Below are 20118 nucleotides of genomic sequence, written 5' to 3' on the forward strand. Positions count from 1 at the left end.
CCACATCACTTTTGCAATATTTGTAGCTTCCAGCTCAACATGACAGAAGCATGGGACTAACTGCATGGGCAAGGAGGAAGCAGTAAAAGACATCCCATACTAAGTTATCAAATACACATTGCTGGGAGCAAGGATTCACCCCCAAGTGGACAAACTCTGGGAGAACACTTGGGCAAGAGTGATCATCGTATTGTAAATTTTAGATTATGTTACGACCCGGTGAGAGGGGTCTAGGTGTTCCCTCTCAGCCTTTGCCTGGTTTAACCGTAAAAGGGTTTAATTTTTTTAAAACACCGTGTTTTAGCTTTCCCTTAGTGTTTCCAATTGTAAGGCAAAGTCAATTCAGACAGGTTTTCTTAGATTTTAAACAAGAAAGGTAGAAATGTATTAATCTTAAACTCTAATCCGGTTACCAACTACGAATATGCGACACGGCCACGCTAGCATGCATATGCAATAAACACACACGCAGATACAGAAAAGTAGAAAATAAAGGGGAAAAATTTGAGGCAATAGATGGGTTTCTATTTTACTGTCCTTTGAGTTTGATGAGAAGTCTTTGGTTGCCAGTCAGACTTGCAATTCATTGGGGCCCAGTACACGCTTCAACTTTGTTTCGAGGTCGGAGTCTTTTCTCTCTTGAGGTTTACATGTCTTCCATGGGTCCAGTGGCTTGGGAAAAAGCGAGCCAGAGAGAAGCTCCAGCTTCAACTGCCTTCTCCCTTTCTCTGTGGTACAATTCAAAAAACCCCAGGTTGCCCAGCAGGTTAGTCATGTGAGTAGCTGGTTTGACCACTTCGGTTTGTGAATTCTGCCATCTCAGCAGCCATCCTGGAATGTGAGCTTCCTCCCCTTCAGTGTCTTGTGATCAGTCCATTTTGGGTTAAGTGGACCAGGGAATAGTCCTTTGTCTCTCTAAGCACTGTCTGTTAGCATACAAATATTTTTCCAGCCAAGTGTCTGGGGATTTTTTTAACAAGTCCTTTCTTCACTCCAGCAATAGTTTAAAAATCAATGCTCATATGACAAAATTAATATGCCACATTCTTGGCAGGTCGGGTCTGCATGACAGTAATGGAGAACAGTAAGGAAGAGTCTAAAGTAGAACTTGTATATTGGATGAGGGCTAACTTCAATGGGATAAGTGGGATTAAAATGGAACCAAAAACTGACAGGAAAAACACTGATGGAACAATGGATGATCGTTAATGAAATTCTTCGGGTACAGGTTTGGTACATTCCAACAAGAGGGAAAGGTAGGGAAACCAAAGCCAGGGCTCCCTGGATGACGAGGAAGATAGAGAATATGAAGAAAGAAAGTGTGTATGATGCATGTCAGGTGAATTCTTCAAGCAAGAACCAGGCCAAATACAGTAAGTTGAGAGGGGAAGTGAAGAGGAAAATAAGAGTGGCAAAGAGAATGAGAATGGAATGGCAGTTAACATGAAAGGTAACCCAAAATTCTTCTACCAGCGTGTAAACAGTAAGTGGGCAGTATGAGGCAGGGTGGGGCTATTTGGGACAAAGAGGGTAGGACAAGGCTAGAATACTTAATGAGCACTTGTATCGATCGGTGTTTATCAAGGGAGAGATGCTGATAAAATATCGCTAGAAGCTGAGGTGGTGGAGGCAATGGATGGGGGTGACAATAGATAGACAGAATGTACTGGAAAGAGTGGCTATGATTGGAGTGAATAACTCGCCTGGTCCAGATGGCTTGCATCCCAGGTTAGAACTATAGAACCCTAGAAAAGTTATGGCATAGAAAGAGGTTATTCAGCCTATCGTGTCTGCGCCAGCTGAAAAAAACTAGCTGCCCATTGCAATCCCAACTTCCAGCACCTGGTCCATAGCCTTGCTGGTTATAGCACTTCAAGTGCAAGTCCAGGTACCTTTGAAATGAGTTGAGAGTTTCTGCCTCCACCACTGATCCGGGCAGTGAATTCCAGACACCCACGACCCTCTGAAAGTTTTTCCTCATGTCCACGCAAATCCTTCTACCAATCACCTTAAATCTGTGCCCCCTGCTAATTGACCTCTCCGCTATGGGAAACAGGTCCTTCCTGTCTACTCTATCTATACCCCTCAATTTTGTACAGCTCTATGAAGTCACCCCCTCAACCTCCTCTGTTCTAAGGAAAACAACCCTAGCCTATCCAATCTTTCCTCATAACTGCAACTTTCGAGCCCTGGCAACATTCATGTAAATCTCCTCCATACTCTCTCCATAGCAATTATGTCCTTCCTATAATGTGGTGACCAAAGATGTAAGCCATACTCCAGTTGTGGCCTAACCACCGTTTTATACAGTTCCAGCATTACATCTCTGCTTTTGTATTCGATACCTCGGCCAATAAAAGGAAAGCATTCCATATGCCTTCATCACTTTATCTACTTGTCCTACCACCTTCAGGGACCTGTGGACATGCACTCCAAGGTCTCTCACTTCCTCGACCCCTCTCAATGTCCTCCCATTTATTGTGTATTCCCTTGCTTTGTTTGCACTCCCCAAATGCATTACCTCACTTCTCTGGAATGAATTCCATTTGCCACTTTTCCGTCCACTCAACCAAACCATTGGTATCATCCTAGAGTCTACAGCTGTCCTCTTCACTATCAACGACATGGCCTATTTTTGGGTCATCTGCAAATTTCCCAATCATACCTCCCACATTTAAGTCCAAATCATTAATATATAAAACAAACAGCAAGGGACCCAACACTGAGCCCTGTGGAATGTCACTGGAAACAGCTTTCCATTCGCAAAAACATCCATCGAACATAATCCTTCGTTTCCTGTCACTGTGCCAATTTTGGATCCAACTTGCCACATTCCCCTGTATCCATGGGCTTTTACTTTTCTGACTAGTCTGCCATGTGGGACCTTATCAAATGCCTTACTAAAATCCATGTAGACAACATCCACTGCACTACCCTCATCAATCCTCCTTGTTCCTTCCTCAAAAAATTCAATTAAGTTGGTAAGATACGACCTTCCCTTAACAAATTCATGCTGACTATCCCTGATTAATCAGTGTCTTTCTAGGTGACAGTTTATCCTATCTCTCAGAATTGATTCTAATAATTTGCCCACCACCGAGGTCAGACTGACTGGCCTATAATTATTTGGCCTAGCCCTCACATCCCTTTGAAATAATGGTATAACATTTGCAGACCTCCAATCCTCTGGTACCTTGCCTGTATCTAGTAAGGATTTGAAAATGATCCTCAGAGCAGCCGCTATTTCCTCCTTGGCTTCATTTAACAGCCTGGGATACAATCCATCCAGTCCTGGTGATATCCGCTTTCAAAATTCTTAGATCCTCTAGTAAGTTACTCTTTCATTATGCTTATCGTATCTAATATTTCACACTCCTCTTTAACTACAATGTCTGCATCATCCTTCTCCTCTGTGAAGACAGAGACAAGGTACTCTGAGAATCCTGCTCACATCTTCGGCAACCATGCATGTTACCTTGTACATCTGATAGCCCCTACCCTTTCCTTAGTTATCCTCTTGCTCTTAATGTACTGATAAAACATCTTTTGAGTTTTTATTGATTTACCTGCCAATATTTTTTCACATCCTCGCTTTGCTTTCCTAATTTTCTTTGATACTTCACCCCTGCACTTTCTATACTCCTCTTGGCTTTTTAAAGGTTTTTTGTGACTGCCATAAGCTTTCTTTTTCTGCTTCTGGATAACCAGGGGTCTCTAGATTTGGCAGCATCACCCTTTTGCTTTGTGGGGGCATGTCTACACCACGCCTATAGAATCTCTCTTTTAAATGCCTCCCACTGGTTTGCTACCGCTTTTCCTTCAAGTGGCTGCATCCAGTCCACTTTCGCCAGGTCACCTCAGCTTCGTAAAATGTGCCTCCCCAATTTAGAACTTTTGCTTCCATTCTACTTTTGCCATAGAGTTAGACAGCACAGAAACAGGCCCTTCGGCCCATCGCGTCTGTGCCCGCCATTAAGCACCTATCTATTTTAATCCCATTTTCCAGCACTTGGCCTGTCGCCTTGTATGCTATAGTGTTTCAAGTATTCATCTAAATAAATACTTTGTTGTCAGGGTTCCTGCCTCTATCACCCCTTCAGGTAGTGTGTTCCAGGTTCCAACCACCCTCTGGGTGAAAAAATGTTTCCTCAAATCCCCTCTAAACCTCCTGCCCCTTACCTTAAATCTATGCCCCCTGGTTATTGACCCCTCCACTAAGGGAAAAAGTTTCTTCCCATCTATCCCAACAATGCCCCTCAATTTTGTATACCTCAGTCAGGTCCCTCCTCAGCCTGCTCTGCTCTAAGGAAAACAACCCTAACCTATCCAGTCTCTCCTCAGAGCAGAAATGTTCCAGCCCAGGCAACATCCTGGTGAATCTCCTCTGCACCCTCTCCAGTGCAATCACATCCTTCCTATAGCGTGGTGACCAGAACTATACACAGTACTCCAGCTGTGGCCTAACTAGCGTTTTATACAGTTCCATCATAACCTTTCTGCTCTTATATTCCATGCCTCGGCTAATAAAGACAAGTATCCTGTATGCCTTCCTAACTACCTTATCTACCTGTGCTGCTGCCTTCAGTGATCTATGGACAAGTACACCAAGGTCTCTCTGGCCTACTTTCTAGGGTCCTATCATGTTAGTCCTCCCAAAATGCATCACCTCACACTTCAGGATTAAATTCCATTTGCCACTGCTCTGCCCATCTATATTGTCCTGTAATCTAAGGCTTTCCTCCTCACTATTTACGACACCACCAATTTTAGTGTTATCTGCAAACTTACTGATCATACCTCCTATATTCACATCTAAATCATTGTCCTTTTCCATAATAATGCTAAATCTAACTGTATTATGGTCACCATCTCCAAAATGGTCTCACACTGCTACTCCATCCACTTGCTTCAGTTCCTATGACTAAATATAGAATTGCACCCCCTCTCATTGGGCTCGTTATGTGCTGGCTAAAAGAGTTCTCTTGAATGCAGTTCAAGAATTTTGTGCTCTCTGTGCCCTTCACACTGTGTCCCAGTTGATAATAGGGTAGTTGAAATCCCCAACTATTATTGCCCTTTTGTTTTTGCACTCAAATTTGCCTACATGTATTTGGTCTTCCATCTCCCTCACACTATTTGGGGCTTTGTAGTACACTTCCGGCAGTGTGGCTGCCCCCTTTTGTTTTTATTTCGGAGCTTAACCAATATGGCCTCATTTGATGATTCATTTAGCATATCGTCCCTCCTCACAGCTGATATTGATTCCTCAACCAATAATGCTACACCCCCTCTTTTTTATCCCCCTCTCCATCCTGCCTGAAAACTCTATATCCAGGGATGTTGAACTGCCATTTTTGCCCCTCTTTAAGTCATGTTTCCGTTATAGCAATGATATCATACTGCCATGTGTCTATCTGTGCCCTAAGTTCATCGGCTTTATTTGCTATAATCCTTGCATTCAAATCAGTACCTTTTAACACTGCCAAATTCCCGTGCTGTACACTTTTTAAACTTTTGCTTCTTCTGCCTTTCAGAGTCACTCACTAATTTTCTGCCTCCCATTCCCTGCCCTGAAATTGTCCTTTCTGAAACTTCCCTCATGATCCCATGCCCCTTCCAGACTAGTTTAAACCATCCCCAAAAGCACTAGCAAACCTTCCTGCAAGGATATTCGGCCTAGTCCTGTTCAGGTGTAGACTGTCTGGGCTTGTACAGGTCCCACCTTCCCTAGAATTGATCCCAATGGCCCAGAAATCTGAAGCCCTCCCTCCTGCATCATCTCTCCAGCCACGCATTCATCTGGTGCATTCTCCTATTTCTGTACTCACTAGCACGTAGCCTTGGGAGTAACCTGGAGATGACTGGCTTTGAGATCCTGCTTACTAATCTCTTTCCTAACCCCCTAAACTCAGCCTGCAGGACCTCATCCCTTTTTCTACCTATACCGTTGGCACCAATGTGGACCACGACCTCTGGCTCTGCACCCTCACCCTCCAGCATGCTCTGTAGCTGCTCGGTGATATCCATGACCCTTGCACCAAGGAGGCAACATACCATCCTGGAATCACGTCTGCGACCACAGAAATGCCTGTCTGTTCCCCAACTATAGAATCCTTTACCACTATTGCTCTCCTGTCTTTTCTCCTCTCTCCCTGCACAGCTGAGCCACCTATGGTGCTCTGGTCATAACTCTCACTGCACTCAGCAGAGGAACCCACTCTCCCGTCGGTACTCAGAACTAAATATCAGTTAGAAAGTGGGGTGCCGTCCGGGGACTCCTGCACTATCTGTTGTGTCCTTCTCGTCTGTCTGATAGCCATCCAGTCCCCCTCGACCTGCACTCTTAAGGAGCAGGCCAGTGAATTATTAAACTGGCAAGCAACCTGAAGTTCGGGGTCATGCTTGTGGACTGAGTGGAGGTGTTCTGCAAAGCTGTCCCCCAATCTGCATTTGATCTCCCCATTGTAGAGTCAACCACACTGCTGTGGGTCTGGAGTCACATGTAGGCCAGACCAGGTAAGGATGGCAGATTTCCTTCCCTAAGGGACATTAATGAACGTTGCCAGTGACACCCACATGGGACTGACTGGATTGCTCTACAGAGCCGGCATGGTCTTGAGATGAATTGTTTCCTTTTGTGGCGTAATGACCATTACTCGAACTGTGTAGGGTCAGAGGACCTTCGGGTACCATACCTGACTGTCAAGATACAGCGACTGGCAGACAACATAGCAGAAAACAAGTCATTGCGCATCAGCCCCCGGCACATGCAGCTCACCATCTGCAACGACTCGGAGCTTTCTGTCCCCATGTCTGTATCCCGAGGCTGACCCTCTTTGGCATACAGCCTGACTTAGGGTGTTCGAAGGAATGCCAAGCATTACCAGAACAAAGTTGTTTGGTTGGAAACAGGAAGTGGAATGACAGCCCTCAAACACAAGAGAGTATGTCCAGCCAATTTAATTCGAAAATATGTGCAGAGTCCAAGTTCAAGAGGGAAAATAGTTATAGGAAATGATTAACCAAAACAGAAAAGTCTTATTGAAATAATGATTTTTTTTTCAAAAAACAAACCAAGCTGCAGCACGTTTACCTTCCAGAAGAGAACTATTTGTTTTCATAGTCTTCGCAAAGCTGACATTGCAACTTAGAAAGTTAGGAGTGGATTCCAACAACAGTAGAATGATTGCCTATTTATTACTTTAAAACTACAATGATTCTTTTAAAAATAGATCAAGGAAGAGAGAAATTAAAACCAACTGCTGCAGCTAATTGGAGAGCTAAAATAGCTGACCTACTTAATGCAGTTTAAGCAGTGTCTCTGCAATTGCCACCTATAGTAACGGAAAATGGTCAGCACCATTTGGCTGATATAAGCAGCAGTCTGGAATAAGCAGGAACAGTCCAAGTGGTAGGAACTGTACTTTACACTTGTCCTTATTAAATTTCTTCTGACATTGTTCTATTCAGTTACCTATTTTGCCTGAATCAGTCTACAATTTGAGCTGCCTTTTTCATGGCCCCAAATAGTTTGGCATAATCAGAAAATTTGACCACATTGCATTGAGTTTCTAAATCTAGGTTGTGTCTCTAAATTAGAAACAATTGTAGCCCCACTCAGTACTTGCCCCCAGATACTCCCATAATAACGATCACTTTTTTTTCTACCCTTCAGCCAGCTTATCCTCACTATTTATCTTGAATCCCTACATCTGAGTTTAATTAATAACAGAATCACAGAATTGTTACAGCGCAAGAGGCCAACTGGCCCATCGTGTCTGCACCAGTTCTCCGAAACAGCAAGTCACTTAGTGCCTTCTCCCCGTAACCCTGTACATTCTTCCTTTTCATACAACAGTCTAATTCCCTTCTGAATGCTTCAATTGAACCTACCTCGACCGCATTCTCAGGCAGTGCATTCCAGACCTTAACCACTTGCTGCATGAAAAAAGTTTTTCCTCATGTTGCTTTTGCTTCTCTTACCCATTACTTTAAATCTGTGCCCTCTCGTTCATGATCCTTTCACGAGTGGGAAGTTTCTCTATCTACTCTGTCCAGACCGCTCATGATTTTAAATACCTCTACCAAATCACCTCTCAGCCTTCTCTTCTCCAAGGAAAAGTTCCAACTTCTCCATTCTATCTTCATTACTGAAGTTCTTCATCCTTGGAACAATTTTCGTGAATCTTTTCTGCAATCACTCCAATACCTTCACATCTTTCCAAAAATGCGGCACCCAGAACTAGACGCAATACTCCAGCTGAGGCCGACCCAGTGTCTTATACCAATTCAACATAATTTCTTTGCTCTTGGACTCTATGCCCCTATTAATAAAGCCCAGGATACTGTATGCTTTATTAACCACTCTCAACCTGTCTGCCACCTTCAATGACTTGTGTACATATACACCCAGGTCCCTCTGCACCCGCTTTAGAATTGTACCTTGTATTTTATATTGCCTCTCCGTGTACTTCCTACCAAAATGAACCACTTCGCATTTTTCTGCATTGAACTTAATCTGCCACTTATCACCCATTCCACCAACTTATTAGTGTCCTTTTGCAGTTCTACATCTCCTCACAGTTCACAATGCGTCCAGATTTCCCATCACCTGCAAACTTTGAAATTGTGCCCTGTACACCAAGGTCTAGGTCATTAATGTATATCCGGAAAAGCAAGGGTCCAAACACTGACCACTGGGGAACTCCACTACAAACTTTCCTCCAGCCCAAAAAACATCCATTAACCACTACTCTTTATTCCCTGTCACTCAGCCAATTTCAAATCCATGTTGCTATCGTTCCTTTTATTCCATGAGCTATAAGTTTGCTCACAAGTCTGTTGTGTGGCACTGTAACAAATACCTTTTGAATGTCCAGGTACACCTCATCAATTGCACTGCCCTCATCAACCTTCTCCGTTACCTCCTCAAAAAAACTCCAGCAAGTTAGTCAAACATGAATTTCCATTAAGAAATCCATGCTGGCTTTCTTTAATTAACCCGCATTTGACGATGTGACTATTAATTTTGTCCCGAATTATTCTTTCTAGAAGTTTCTCCACCACCGAAGTTAAATTGACTGGCCTGAGTTGCTGGGCTTATCTTTACACCCTTTTTTGAACAAGGGCTCAGCGTTTGAAATTCTCAAGTCCTCTGGCACCATCCCAGAGTCTAAGGAAGACTGAAAAATTATGGCCTGTGCCTCCAGGATTTCCACCCTCACTTCCCTCAGTAACCTTTCCTGTGGAACTTTACCAAAAGCCTTTTGGAGGCTTGAGGTACATCATACAGGGTTTACCACAGTCCACTTGGGTTTCTAATTTCTCAAAAGTCATTTAGGAGGTTGGTCAGGCAGGATTGTTCCTTTCTGAATCCATAACGACTGCTGTTTGCTATGCAGATAATCTTCAAATTTAGTCCTGATAATGGATTCCATTATTTTACATGGAATGGAAGGAAGTTTGTAGGTGCCTATGTCTGCCTTGACATCCATTTTGAATATGGGTACCAAATAAGCCCGTTTCAAATCTACTGGCTAATCTCCAGTTTTGAGTGGTCCCTCAGCGATGAGTGCTGTTAAAATTTCTTCCCTGGTCTTTCTCCACACGCAGAAATAAATACAATCACTGTGGTTTTATTTGTTTTAAGTCTTTGTAGCTTTCATTGAACTTTCATCTGACGTATAGCTAAATCAATCACAATCCAAGTTTTCCATGACAATTTGACCCAGGTTTTCATTAAACTGAAAAGATCTAGATTTTGGTAAAGAACACTGAAGAAAAACAAGTTTAAAAACAGATTGCTACTACCTATATTTAAGCCTGTATAGCTTGTAAAGCAGTGAGATTATAATGCAGACTTTCAACGTAAAAGCATTCTATAGTCCCATTACAAAAAAGTTACATTAAATATCTAATTTGTAACCTATAATTATTTATGACCGACAAAGATATTCTGACATGCATAAGGGGATCCACTACACGTCATTCATGGTGACAGAGTGGTAATTTCACTGAACTAGTAATTCAAAATCAGAAATCTGCCGTCCTTACCTGGTCTGGTCTACATAAGACGCCAGACCCACAATGTGGTTGACTCTTAACTATCCTCTGAAATGGCCTAGCAAGCTACTCAGTTATCAAGGGCAATTAGGGATGGGCGACAAATGCTGGCCTTGCCAGTGACGCCCACATCCCATGAAAGAATAAAAAAAATTGTAAGGTGTCACTGTTTGCCCACCTGCATTACTAAGTGTTACAACAGTTATTGGTTAAGTTAATGATTCCCTTGAAGTTTCTTCTGACTGCTTACAATCATGTACTTGCGCCAATTTTACTTTAACAATTTAAAACTTACCTCTTACTATTTTTAAAAACATTAAGAAAATAATCTGGATAAATACAGGCCAGTTAATTTAACACTTGTGGCAGGAGTTTTAAGAGACTTTAAGGATGAAATTACCACATACCTGTGAATAAAGAGCAAATAGTTTGTCTCTTTTAAAATTCCATTTTAGCTACTTCAGTCATGTTCAACAAACCTCCATTTTTTGAGGAAACAATAAACATGGCAGTTGGTGAAAATGCAGTGTGTATAGTATAGGAACTTTTGGAAAGCCTTCAACAAAGCACCACATAAGAGAATGTTGGGGAAAATTTAGGCGTATGGAATTTGGGGTAAGATAGCAAATTGGATAAAAAGTATTAGAACGGAGAAAACTGAGTAAGATTTAAGGGCAGTTTGTCCAGAGTGATTGAAATCAGTAGTGGTCTCTCATGGTTCAGTTCTGGGCCACTTCTGTTCACGGTACAGAACAATGATCTGTTTATAGACCTAGAGGGGTTAATGTCAAAATTTATGGAGGATAGTAAAATACAAGGTGAAAAATTCTTGAGGACCAAAGAAGCTGCATAGGAATAATAAGGTAGGGAATAGGCTAAAAAAGTAACAGATGGAATTTGATGCCAGTAAGTGAGACGTGATCCATTTTGGTGAAAAATGAACACCAGTAACTATACTCAATGAAATTAAGTTTGGCGTCCTGGAATTGGGGGTTGGGGTAAAAGGTTCACAGGATATTAAAGGCAGCACCTCAGCTTGTTAAGGCCATAAAGACTAATGGAACTGCATCTGCAGTATTTTGCTTTTATTATAATGGAATTGTGTGTTTTATTACACCAAGTTTAGTTTTAGTTTAGTTTAGAGATACAGCACTGAAACAGGCCCTTCGGCCCACCGAGTCTGTGCCGACCATCAACCACCCATTTATACTAATGCTACACTAACCCCATATTCCTACCACATCCCCACCTGTCCCTATATTTCCCTACCACCTACCTACACTAGAGGCAATTGCTAATGGCCAATTTACCTATCAACCTGCAAGTCTTTGGCATGTGGGAGGAAACCGGAGCACCCGGAGGAAACCCACGCAAACACGGAGAACTTGCAAACTCCACACAGGCAGGACCCAGAATTGAACCCGGGTCGCTGGAGCTGTGAGGCTGCGGTGCTAACCACTGCGCCACTGTGCTGCCCAAGTGTAGTATATAAAAGCCAAGAGATAATGATGAGGCTATATAAAACCTCGAGACCTCAATTAGAATACTGTGTGCAGCACTAGGCTCCACATGATGGGAAGGATATTGAAGCTTCAGATTGGATAGAATGCAGATTTGCTAGAATGCTGCAAAAAGTAGTTTAAAAATTGTCTCTCTTTTCATTAGAGCATATTATAGGGCAATATCATAAAAGTATTTATACATATCCTTGGTTTCAAATCTCTCCCTGGCTTCACCCCTCCCCATCTCTAATTTCTTCCAGCTCCACAACTCTCCTGCAATTCTGGCCTCGTGTGCATCCCTGTTTTTAATCAGTCCACCTCCTATGGCAATGCCTTCAGCTGCCAAGGCCCTAAAGCTCTGGAATTCCCTCTCTGAGCCTCTCCGCCCTTCTAACCCTCTCTTCTTCTTTAAGACACTCCTTAAACTCTGCCACTTTGACCAAGCTTTTGGCAGTATCCCTATATGGTCCAGAGTCAAATTCTGTTCTTATAATGCTCCTGTGAAGCGTCTTGGGACGTATTATGCTAAAGTCTAATTAGGAAAAGATGGGACAGAATTGATTGACGCTGATAGCTTCCAGCAGTTGAAGGATGTAAAACAAGGGGCCATATAGATGGAATTGAATGCAAGGTACTTAGAGCAGAAAACAAAAGAAACTTCTTTAGAGTTGCAATTCTATCGAATTCACCTCCAGAGTTAGTGATTGAGGCAGAAACTATGGCAACATTCAAGATTAGATTGTATAGGTGGATGTGGAAAAAGGGGATGAAAGGACATGGGAACGGGGTGGTAAATGGGGGTGCTAAATGAGATTAGAATATTTCCTCAGGGGAGAGTAAACATCTACATAGATGTCACCGAAGGATGTTACAATATGGAAATGTACCAATGTACATGTATGTGTACAATCCAAATCTCACCTCATGATGGGCATATGTTATTTGTGCTTCCATGCAACCATTTACAATATCTCCTTCCTTTCCCCAGCACATTTACTTGAAGAGTAGCAGTGCATTACATGGTAGTAAATTCAATGGAACATTTGGAATAATACTTCGTAAATACTTATATGAACTCAGATTGAATTACTACATTTGCAATGGAAGATAAACTGTGCCATTGACACTAAGATATCAACTTCCTGATAGAATACAAAGGAGCCTATATTACCAGGTAGGTTGCTGGCATGAAGTCCTTTGTGAAAAGGACTTCTGTCAGTACCTTAATCTTGATTATACCAAAAACTAGCTTCACTTCTGCACAGATTTCAGAAATTTGAGCCAGTAATTTTTCTTGGAAGCTCATCAAAATCATACATGTGCAAAACCCAAAAATGGGTCTTGCAACACTAAGGAAATCATACAAATCATTCCACAGCACATCAGGGGTGTATTAGTCAGCACTAACTTGGCTGGATACTGCTGGGCAAATCTTGCATTGGTTTCTATTCCAGTTTAATCAAGTTTGCAAAAAGTTATGACACATCAGAGATGATATTTCAACACATTTTAGGGTAACCAGAATACAAGGACAATGAATACATGAATGAATATACTCTTTCAAAAACTTTTATTTAAAACTTTAAATATATTAATTGCTCAAAATGAGAACAGATCAGTCACGACTCAATTAAATAGCAAAATAGGTTTGGGGGCTGTATGGCCTACTCCTGTTTCCAGGGCGATTGTACCATAGCCACATTATAAAACTCAAAAGATGGCTAAGCTTTTTAACCACTGTTCCTAGTTTTATAGTAGATTCAAGTAAAGTCGAAACTTTAAAGAGTAGTCTTCATAATTGCACAGAGAACAGTGACTTGGCATCAGTGATGTCACACAACTAAGCTAATAACATAAGGGTCAATCTTTGTTTAGTGGCAACACTCTCTTGGATCAGAAGGTTGTGGGTTCTCACCCCACACCATAGGCCAGAGCACATTTTTAGGCTGACACTTCAGTTCAGCACTGATGGAATGCTGCACTATCAGAGTGCCGTCTTTCAGATGAGACATTAAATCAAGGCTTCATTTACGCTCAGGCGGAAAAAATATCCCATTAACAAACAACCACCAGCAACACCCAATGACCACAATTTGCATTTATATAGCATTTTTAAAGTAGCAAAATGGCCCAAGGTGCTTAAACAAGAGCGTTATCAATAGTAACATTTTTGATACTGAGCTGCAGGACGAGATATCAAGACAGATGACCTAAAGTTTGGTCAAATAGATAGGTTTTAAGTAGTATCTTAAAAGGAGTAGAGACAGAATAGAGACAGATGAGTTTGGGGATGGAAGTCCAGAGCTTAGGGCCTCTCAGCTGAAAACAGTCACCAATGGTACTGCGATTAAAACTGCAGATGCACAAGAGGCCAGAATTGGAGGAGTGCAGAAATCACGAAGGCTTCCAGGGCTCGAACAGGTTACAGAAATAGGAGGGGCAAGGCCATCAAAGGATTTAAAAACAAGTATGCCAATTTTAAAATTTAGACAGTGTCAGATTAGCAGCCGATGTAAATCAGCAAGCACAGGATGATGGGTGAATAAGACTTGGTGCCAGTAAGGACACAGGCAAGAGTTTTGGATGAGCACAGGTTTATGTAAAGTAGAAGATGGGAGGGAAGCTGGCCAGGAGAGAACTAGAATGTTCAAATCTAGAAGTAATAAAGGCACAGATGAAGATTTCAACAGGTGAGCTGAGGCAGGGTTGGAGTCGGGTGATGTCATGGAGGTTGAAATAGAAAGTCTTGGTGATGGAGTGAATGTGTGCTTGGAAGCTCATCTTGGAGTCAAATACCAAGGTTGCAAACAGTTTGGTTCCGCTTCAGAGTAGAAACGGTGGTCAGGGGATGGAGTTTGTGGCAGGGACCAAGGGCAATGACTTTAGTCTTCCCAATACTTTGGAGAGAATTTCTGTTCATCCATTATTGGATGCCAGACAAGCAGCATGACAAATTAGGGACATTGGAGGGGCTAGCGAGGTGGTGGCGAGATACAGCATGATTTTTCGGGGGCATCACAAAAATGTCCTAGGTCGAAGGATAATTTTTTATTTAATCCACTGGCTAGAAACTTGAATATTGAACTGGTGGAGATGAACCACTTAAACCTTGCAAGCTTCAAACTCTGTCTGCTGACCGCAAGCACCGAGGCATATTCCCTGCTGCAGACAGTAGTGTTCCGTGATTTATATTTATTTTTATTTAGAGATACAGCACTGAAACTGGCCCTTCGACCCACCGAGTCTGTGCTGACCAACAACCACCCATTTATACTAATCCTACATTAACCCCATATTCCCATATTAACCCCATATAACCCACAATTCCCCTACCACCTACCGACACGAGGGGCAATTTACAATGGCCAATTTACCTATCAATCTGCAAGTCTTTGGCTATGGGAGGAAACCAGAGCACCTGGCGAAAACCCACACAGTCACAGGGAGAACTTGCAAACTCCGCACAGGCAGTACCCAGAATTGAACCCGGGTCGCTGGAGCTGTGAGGCTGCGGTGCTAACCACTGCACCACTAACTGTGCTTCATAACTTAAGCATGATGAGGGAGCGATTGCGGGTAGAGAACTTTCCAGAAAGAACATACAGAAATCTCTCAAAGGAATTCAGTCACATTGCTGTCTCCCAGAGAACCACTGAATCAGCGTTCATTTCTTCAAACCGGAAGCCTCAGGACCACCGAATTCAGCCTGAAACCAGCTGAGTCACCAACCTCCACAGACTGTACACTCTTTTTATTTCTGTGGACTCTAATTCGACCAAATTATCCTTCCCCATCTGGAACCTATTTGTTTGCGTGAGAGCGGTCACGAGAGCTGGAGTGTATTATTTTTGCTTAGATCGGTTTATGTATAATAAAGTTAACTGCTTTGTTAAACTTGAAAAAAACCTGTCCAATTGGCTTATGATCACGTCGTGTAAACAAGAAAACACTCACTGAATTAGCAAGTATACCCACTTAAAAAGGAAATAAATCTGTTGTGGATAAACAAGGAGGGGAAAAAAGAGGGGAACTCTTCAACCCTTCCTCACCTGATCATAACAGGTGATATCACCTTAGGACATGTAGATGAGAAACAGAAGGCAGCCAAAGTTAGATCCTTGGGGGACTCCACAGATAATATGGGAGTGGGAAGAGAAGCCATCGCAGGTAAAGAAAAGCTATGCCACTATTCAAAGAGCAGAGGAAATCGTAACAATGTCCTGTTCAACTGTTAACCCTCAAAGAGATTATCTGATCACTAATTTCATCTGTTTGTGGGTCCTTCCTGCGTGCAAATAGGATGCCACGTTTGCCCACATTACAACAATGGCTGTACTTCAAAAGTACTTGATTGGCTGTGAAGCATTTAGTGATGTAAAAACAGAAAGTGCTGGAAATACTCCACAGTCCTTGCAAACTACCACCCCATCTCCAACCTCCTTTCCTCTCCAAAGTCTTTGATCGTTTTGTCACCTCCCAAATCCATGCCCATCTTTCCTGGAACTCCATGCTTGAATCCCTCCAATCAAGTTTTCACCCTTTTCACATTACTGAAACAGTTATCAAAGTCACAAATGACATCCTATGTGACTGACAAAGGTAAAATTACCCACCTTGTCCTTCTCAACATGTCTGCGGCCTTTGACAGTTGACCACACCATCCTCCTTCAATGCTTCTCCAGCGTCATTCAGCTGGGTGGGACTGCTCACACTTGGTTCCATTCTTATCTAGCTAATCGTGGTCAGAGTATCACCCTGACGACACCCAGCTCCATCTCATCACCACTTCTCGATTCCTCCACCATTGCTAAACTATTAGACTGCTTATCCAACATCCAGTACTGGATAAACCGAAATTTCTTCCAATTAAATATTGGGAAGACTGAAGCCATCTTTTTCTGTCCCCGGAACAAACTCCGTTCCCTAGCTACTGACTCCATCCCTCTCTCCGGCAACAGTCTGAGATTAAGCCAGTTTGCAACCTCGGTATTACAGATGACTCTGGGATGAACTTCCGGCATCAAATTTGCGCCGTAACTAAGACTGCCGATTTCCACCCGCGTAACATCGCCTGGCTTTGCACCTGTCTTAGCTTATCTGCTGCTAAACCCTCATTCATGTCTTTGTAACCTCTAGACGATTATTCCAATGCACTGCTGAGTGGTTTACCACATTCTACCCTCTGTAAACCGGAGGTCATCCAAAACACTGCTGCCCATGTCTTAACTTGCACTAAGTCTTGTTCACCTATCACCGCTGTCCTACTTGGGCTCCCAGTCAACCAACATCTTAATTTTAAAATTCTCGTCCTCATTTTCAAATCCCTCCATGGCCACATTCCCCCATTATCTCTAATATACTATAACCCCAGAACCCTCAGATATCTACACTCCTCTAATTCTGGCCTCTTGAACATCCACGATTTTAATTGCTCCACCTTTGGTGGCCATGCCTTCAGTTGCCAAGGCCCTAAGCTCTGGAATACCCTCTCTACGTTGCTTTCTTCCTTTTAAGACACTCCTTAAAACCTATCTCTTTGAACAAGTTTTTTGTCATCAGACCTAAAACTTCCTTGTGACTCGGTGATATATTTTATTTTATAATGTTCCTGTGACAGGCCTTGGGACATTTTATTATGTTAAAGGAGCTATATAAATATAAGTTGTTGTTGCATTGAATTAGCAATCACCACTCAGGTCAACGTTTTTCATATTTCATAAGCCTGCATGGAAACATTTCTTCTAAACTTCCCCTTTTTGTATTTAATACTCACCTTGAGTTCAAGGATGCACTGAACCAAGAGACTATGAAAATAATGTATCTATGTTTATCTAATTTTCTCACCCAATTTCTCAAATAGTAATTCAGATGTTCTGAAAGTCAATGTAAATACATGGGGGTAGGGTGGGGTGTGATTTTATGTAGCTGACAGGGGTCTCAGCTACTGGCTGAAGCGCCGGCGAGAGTCCCACATCGCCTCCTCTGGGGAAAGCCCACCGCATTAAGTGTCAATTAGGCACTTAAAGTGGACAGCAGTAGACCTTCCGTGGGATTAAGGATCCCGGCGACGAAAGTCCTGCCTGCTGAGAGCTGCTGGCCAATCAGAGGCAGCTCTTTCATGGAGAAGCACCACTGCAGAGGCGGTGGCTGCTGCCAGTAATGGACCCATTGGAGGCGAGGGATCCAGACCACTGGTGAGTCAGGGTGGGCATGGAGGGGGAGGGGGTCGCTAGCAAGGGCAGGGGTTGGCTCGCAACGGGACCCCACCTTCGCGATGCCAGGCCCTTGATCAGCCACTAAGTGCCTTTTAACGACGGACATCAACCCCCACCAACCCCCAGAGCCAGCAAGCAACATGCAAGGGTTTGCTTGGCATGCTTCCAATGTAGTGGCAGGCCCACCTGCTGCTGGGCTAATACCAGCAGCAGGATGAGGCTCTTAATTACCCACTTAAAGGCCTTAATTTACGGTGGGGCGGGAAGGCCATCCACGGGCTCTCCTGCCAGGCACTTAACTGGAGCGGAGGCAGGGGCTCCTGCACCATCCTGCTCGATTAAATGTTCTTCCTGTCTCCAAACTCGTTGCGGGGGAGAGCACAAAATTTTCCCCATAGTGTCCCCGTCACCATACTTTATTCTTAAAATATTAGTCAAACATGATTTATCCTTCTGACAAATGAAGGGAAACAATGATGATTTTGGAAACAGTTCACAGTAAAAAATGTGTTTGAAAGTCTAACTAAAAATAGTGTGCAATGCTCAGTTTTTTCAAAGAAATCCAAACTTGAACAAATCAAATAACTACTGCCAATTTAGGTAATTCTTTTTCTTTTTGAAAAGAGTGTAAAAGACAGAATGCACAAAATAATAAGCATGTTTACTTACATCAAGTAATCAGGCTTTTTGGTTGGTAATGTAGGATTGCTGGAACCAGTGCACTTCCTATTCATTCCTGGAAAAGAATAGAAGTTTCTGCATATCTGTTGACATACAGCAGAAGACATACAGAAATAACATTTTGACCTTGGCTACACTGCAGCTAAAACTTGTGGAAACATTTTAATGCTTTTGCCTCTGTATTACATTTTTCAATGCAAATAATGCACCAGTTTTCAACTCCACAGATTACAATCAGCAGCAGCCATATGGCCAGCCCAGTCACTACCAATAACAGGCCTCAAGTCTGTAACGGCAATAACTGAATTACCCACACAATAGAGGTCAAAGCACTAAGGTCTCCACCCAGGGTCAGTCTCCTACTGTTTCCAAATCCTGCAGACAAGGAACCATTCAGGAATTAATTTATTGAAAGCAGCAGATGTGTCTATAATGTTAAAGAATGCAATTTTAGGTCCTTTCCCACCCTATGTGTTGAGAGAATCAAGAATGAGAACACCTCATGGTTATCAACTAAAACTAAGTTAGAGTACTCCAGTCTCATTCGACACTGAATTCTCCTTCTGTAGCTGTAAGATCTGAACAGTCTTCAATGCTAGTTGCAGCAATATGCAACACCAAGCCACATTACAAATTCTGTGCCTTTTTGGAATCATGTTAACTTCAATATTACCCAATTCAAAATCGCACATTTTTAATATTCAAAGCAGACAATGTAGAAATTTCCAAGTTGAATATGTTTAATTCTGACAATTTGATGACTGGGCCATTAACAATTAACTATTTAGATCCTGCATTATCATTTGTCCCAAATTTTTCTCTTTAGCTTTTCCTTCAATGAACACAGCACATACAATTGCACAGGATTAAAATTTATTGTATTTAAGGGTTTATAACAGTCACACATTTTTAAGAAACCTTCGCACATTTTGATAAAAACAATGCTTGAGGGAGGAGTATATAGACGTTTATGCTGGTAATGAAGATTTAAAGGTTAAAGCTTTCTCATTTCTCATTGATCTCTGGATTCAGAAAGGTTAGAAAATGTGTGCCCTGCCTATTAGTATCCCTATTCTATCACTGTCCATTTATGGTTTTTTCAAATTTTTAAATAAAGATTTTTTACATATTTAGAGAAGTTAGTGAAAAGATCAGCAGAACTTAGCCAAATTATTTGTGGTTAAAGTGTTAATTCAGTAATTTAAACTGCATCAAAGCCACTCAGTATTCAAAATATTTACGGAAAAAGACTGGTTCATGGCAAAAAGTTCAAGAGGTAGATCATTTATCTTTAGGTTGTTCAGCCACTCTGATGCTTTTGTTCCCAGTAAAATGTTTATTTGCTCCCATCCTGATAGTTCCCACTTGTATGACCTCATTTTTGTTCCCTCAAATCTAAGGAACGCAGAGGTGCGCAACTGATTTAACCATCCATCACATTTGACATCAAGCAGTTTGCTGACCATCCATATTTGCTTTCTTCCCCAAGCAACGACATTTTAAATAATTTAGTCTACTCATGTTTTGTTCCCCTCCCTTGCAAAACAGCTATTATCCCCGTCCTCAAAATCTCACCCTTGAAACTATCACTCCATCTCCAACCTCCCTTTCCTCCACAAAGTCTTTTAAATTGCATCTCTTCAATCAGGTTTCAGCCC

The 20118-nt window shown here is 42.3% G+C and overlaps 1 protein-coding gene across 2 annotated transcripts in view; it reads right to left on the reverse strand.

Moving 5' to 3' along the window:
• The window catches only part of ell2 (elongation factor for RNA polymerase II 2), a 214071-nt gene that overhangs the window by 22023 nt on the left and 171930 nt on the right, over positions 1-20118 (reverse strand). Inside the window, exon 9 of one of the 2 annotated variants that reach the window (XM_068029729.1) lies at positions 18449-18515. The exons of the other annotated variant lie outside the window; for it this stretch is intronic. Within the exon in view, the coding sequence (XP_067885830.1) occupies positions 18449-18515 (67 nt within the window). The remainder of the gene's footprint in view (positions 1-18448; positions 18516-20118) is intronic. 2 annotated transcript variants of the gene reach the window in all.

Source organism: Heterodontus francisci, chromosome 4 (assembly GCF_036365525.1).
Source record: "Heterodontus francisci isolate sHetFra1 chromosome 4, sHetFra1.hap1, whole genome shotgun sequence".
Lineage (NCBI taxonomy): Eukaryota > Metazoa > Chordata > Chondrichthyes > Heterodontiformes > Heterodontidae > Heterodontus > Heterodontus francisci.